A 4,591-nucleotide genomic window follows, 5' to 3' on the forward strand; every position below is an offset into this window, starting at 1 on the left:
ACACGTATTCTGCAATGTGCTGTTCTTTTTCTGTGTAGCTTTGAGATTTCTCCACGTTGACTTGCTTGAGTTCTAGTTGGCTCATTTTCTCGGTTATCTAGTGTTGTGTGGAATCACAGCTGGTGACAGAGTACAGGGAAGGAATCTTTTGAGCCACATCACCGGAGCCCCCGTTGGAGGCAGTATGGAGCCAGCATTTGAGAAGTCAGGTGGCACACTCATGGGGCGTTTTGGGGAGCTGTGGAGGATGTGACAGTTGGTAGGAAACCAGTTGGGATGTTACTGCTGCGGTCTGATCCGAAGTGGTGGCTGTGGAGGAATAAGGGGGTGGTCATCTGAGATGGTGGAATGGCATTAGTGAGTCTAATAGACAGGAAAAGAGACCATTGAGATCATGAGGTTTCTGACATGGAAATGGTGGTTGTATCAGTAACAAAACTAGACCAATTGGGAAGGCTTCTGGCTGGATTCGGAATCTAGTTGGAGGTGTGATTGGGAATGCAGGGGAGGCTCTTTGGAAAGAGGGGTGGGCTTGGGCAGTATGTGCTGGCTGAAGGGAAGAAGTCAGAAAAGAGTATTGTCGTAGGGCAGTTTCCAGCCAAGAGAGGTTGGTCAGCATGGGGATATGTCTTGGCTCCACATGAGGGTGGGGAAGAAGCTCGCAACCAAGGGGCCAGCACAGAGGAGAGCATGTTCGATGGGAAGCAATGGAGGGTCCAAAGGAAGCAGGTCCTGGGAGAGGAGGAGGAGGCAGTGGTGCCCCTGAGCCCCAGTAGTAGTCAGAGGCAAGTTTTGTCGTAGAATCTGTTTTCCATTTTCTCTTGTAAAGATACAGTAGGGAACTGGAGAAGAAACATTTACAGGAGGGGATCGTGTAGTAGCTAGAGGTGGGGAAGGCAGGTAGATGTTCAAGGCCCTGTGGCAGGTGGCCCCTCTGCGCCTCCAACTGGCTGGCTGTGCTCTGGAGCAGCAGTCGCCAACCTTTCGGACCTCACGGACCACCTGTTGGCGACCGCTTCTCTGGAGAGTGTGAAGCTTGACTACACCATGTGGGGCAGGACTGGCCGCCCCCTGATCCGGAGCAGCCGGCTGTCCATGGTCACTTCTGGTTGGTTTGGATTGTGAGGCCAGTGTGTTTGCAGTAGGTTTGTTTTACTGATTAGTTTTTGAGCCTCCTGTTCAAACCTTTTTCCCCCACTCAAATCAGTTTTTTAAAACATACTGACTCAAGTATTAGAAGATAACCTTGACTTTATTTATTTATTTATTTATTTATTTTTAAATACATATTTTTATTGATTTCAGAGAGGAAGGGAGAAATGGAAACATCAATGGTGAGAGAGAATCATTGATCGGCTGCTTCCTGCACGCCCCCTACGGGGGATCGAGCCCACAACCTGGGCATGTGCACTTGTCTGGAATCGAACCCAGAACCCTTCAGTCCCCAGGCCAACGCTCTATCCACTGAGCCAAACCAGCTATATTTTTAAATATTTTTATTGATTTCAGTAGAAGGGAGAAGAGAGAGATAGAAACATTAGTGATGAGAAAGAATCATTGATAGGCTGCCTTCTGCATGCCCCCTACTGGGGATCAAGCTCGCAACCTGGGCATGTGCCCTGACCAGGAATTGAAGCATGATCTCCTGGTTCATAGGTCTATGCTCAACCAGTGAACCACACCAGCCTGGCGGTAACCTTAAATTTAAAACATGATGCAGATGAATCTCCGAATCTCTGTAAAAAAGGCAGTTCCTGGATCACTCAGGCCTGTTTTGTGTCTTGTGTGTGTGTGTGTGTGTGTGTGTGTGTGTGTTAATCCTCACCCAAGAATATTTTTTCCATTGATACTTAGAGAGAGCGGAGGGGAGGGGGAGAGACAGAGAAACATTGAAGCTAAGGCCTTGTACATGAGTGTTTTATATAATCCACCTCCATATAACATCTCAGTTGGGTAGATGCTATGGTTATCCCCATTTTCTAGAAGTGCAGATAGGCTTAAAAAGAAGTCACTTATCTGAGGCGACATACTTAGTAAGCAGATTGTGAGAGAGATTGATGTGACAGTAACTACCTTTATGTTCCCAGGATTACTAGAAAAGACAGAGCAGTCAGTCACATTAGCTATTCTTGGCAAAGACCCCACTCATTAAAGGTGATATTAGCCACTTGAATGGTCCTGGGACAAATTTAGAGAGAGTGCCTCACTAGAGAACCAAGTGCCTGTTGTAATTCTTACGCATTCATTCTTGCGTGGAGAACCCCTGTTTTGTTCCTTCTTGGGGAGAGAAAGGGCTCTTGAGAACCTGGTCTGTGCTGATGCTTTCTGTTCCTCTTTTACTATTTCCCTTTTTTTTAAAAAAAAAAATATTTTTATTGATTTCAGAGAAGAAGGGAGAGAGAGATACAAACATCAATGATGAGAATCATTGATTGGCTGCCTCCTGCACACCCCACACAGGGGATCGAGCCTGCAACCCAGGCATGTACCCTGACCGGGAACTGAACCATGAACTCCTAGTTCAGTGATGGCAAACCTATGACACGCGTGTCAGAGGTGACACGCAAACTCATTTTTTGGTTGATTTTTCTTTGTTAAATGGCATTTAAATATATAAAATAAATATCAAAAATATAAATCTTTGTTTTACTATGGTTGCAAATATCAAAAAATTTCTATATGTGACACGGCACCAGAGTTAAGTTAGGGTTTTTCAAAATGCTGACACGCCGAACTCAAAAGGTTCACCATCACTGTCCTAGTTCATAGGTCAACGCTCAACCACTGAGCCACGCCAGCCAGGCTATTTCCCTTTTTTCAGTTGAGGAACCTGAGACTCAGGTTGATGATACGGTGGGTCCAGGGTGGGTGGGAGTTTCATTTCATGTCTCCAGAACCCTTGTTTTACAGTGATACTGAAGGAGACAGAGTGGAATAAAGACTCTTGGCAATGAAGGGACACAGGTTATCAGAAAGAAGTCCTAGCTTCCTTGTCTTTGCTCTGAAAGGAAATGGAGTAGGAAGTAGAGTGAGTGACACGATATCAAGGGACAACTGTACTAAGTAAGAGTTGGGACCTGTGAATAGGACAGAAGAGGATCTTGCTCTCATATTCTGACAGTCGGCAGGTACCTGCTGAAGACTTACCCAGATCACTGCTACCTGGAAGTGGTTGATATATCCTGGTGCAAATCTTTGAGGAGGAACCACAGGACGACATGGAGCAGCAACTGAATACAAGGGCAAAGACATGTGGACGGAAAGGCCAGGGCAGAAGGGCCCTCGGTGGGAATAAGCCAAACCCAGCCACACCAGAGCCAGCCCAGCAGGAGCCCCTCACCGTGATGAGGGCCTTGTGGGATGAAGTTGGGGGCCACGAGATCAGTTATGAGGTTGGTGAAGAGGACCCCTTCTCTGACTGTTACATAGAGTGCATCATACGAGGTGACTTTTCCGAACCCACCCGGGAAGAGGACATATTTCTTAAGTCCTTCAGCTGCCTGGGAGGAGGACGAGAGCAAGAGTTTTCTCAACAGGTTTTTGTTGATGCAAACTCACTTTCTGAATGTTCCTTGCAATACATGGAAAAGGAGGCAAAACAAGAATTTCCTCCACAGAATGTGGGAGAGAAATCACTTGTTGAGCATTCTGAGCACATGACAGGCAAGAAGCCTCCTCCTGGAGAACACCCAACACTAGGCCTGGTAGATCCTACCCGGCTTGTAGAATTTGCTAGAAATAAGCCAAGAAAAAATGGAGAATGTGGTGCTCCAGAAAAATTTGTTTGTCCTCAGAGTGGATGCACAAAAGAGCTGAAGACGAGACGTTCCCTGAGAAAGCATCTCCAACTCGTTCATGGCCCCCGCAACCACGTGTGTGCGGAGTGTGGGAAAGCGTTTCCTGAGAACTCCAAACTAAAAAGACATTTTATGGCTCATACTGGAGAGAAGCCTTTTCTGTGCACCTTTAAAGGGTGCGGAAAACGCTTTTCCCTGGACTTCAACTTGCGTACACATGTGCGCATCCACACCGGGGAGCGGGCTTTTGTGTGTTCCTATGAAGGCTGTCATAGGAGCTTTGTCCAGTCAAGTAACCTGAAAGCTCACATCTTAACTCATGCAAATAAAAAATAATCAATAAGAAGAAGATGGGGAAAAAATCTTTAAAGATGTAAAGAAGGGAAGCATTTTAACAAAAGAGTGATTGAGGACAAATATGCCTCATTGATTATTTTCAGGAAAGAATATTTGGATCAATGTTGCAACCCTATGAGGCATATTTTTAAATGTTACTAAGATGCTCCTATTCATTGTGAAATCATTCTAAGAACATTGTGTACAGAATGTGCTTCCAACAGGAAGGTCAGTAATAAATTTACTTCAAAAGAAAAAAAAAAAAGAAAGAAGTCCTAAGTTTGGACAAGTGGTGGGAGGGGAGAGGGAATTAGAGTGTTTGAGACCACAGGGAAAGCACAGGTAAGCTGGAGGGAGAAACAGGTGCTGCTGGGAGCAGAGCTGGCCAGTCGTATATGGTGTGGTATTGCCTCCCTTACTCATTCCCGATCCCCTCTCTCTTGTCAGCTGACGGCCAA

The 4,591-nt window shown here is 45.9% G+C and overlaps 1 protein-coding gene across 1 annotated transcript; it reads left to right on the forward strand.

Moving 5' to 3' along the window:
• Positions 1-2,894: 2,894 nt before the first annotated feature.
• On the forward strand, positions 2,895-4,249 carry LOC106727674 (zinc finger protein 42 homolog). Its single transcript, XM_014547124.1, has one exon. The coding sequence runs from the start codon at positions 3,219-3,221 to the stop codon at positions 4,131-4,133; it is 915 nt and encodes a 304-aa protein (XP_014402610.1). The 5' UTR covers positions 2,895-3,218; the 3' UTR covers positions 4,134-4,249.
• The last annotated feature ends 342 nt before the right edge of the window (positions 4,250-4,591 follow it).

Source organism: Myotis brandtii, unplaced genomic scaffold (genome assembly GCF_000412655.1).
Source record: "Myotis brandtii unplaced genomic scaffold, ASM41265v1 scaffold463, whole genome shotgun sequence".
NCBI classification, from domain to species: Eukaryota; Metazoa; Chordata; class Mammalia; order Chiroptera; family Vespertilionidae; genus Myotis; species Myotis brandtii.

Coding starts and splice junctions, on each gene's coding strand:
- LOC106727674 (XM_014547124.1), top strand. CDS start 3,219: ATGGAGCAGCAACTGAATACAAGGGCAAAGACATGTGGACGGAAAGGC.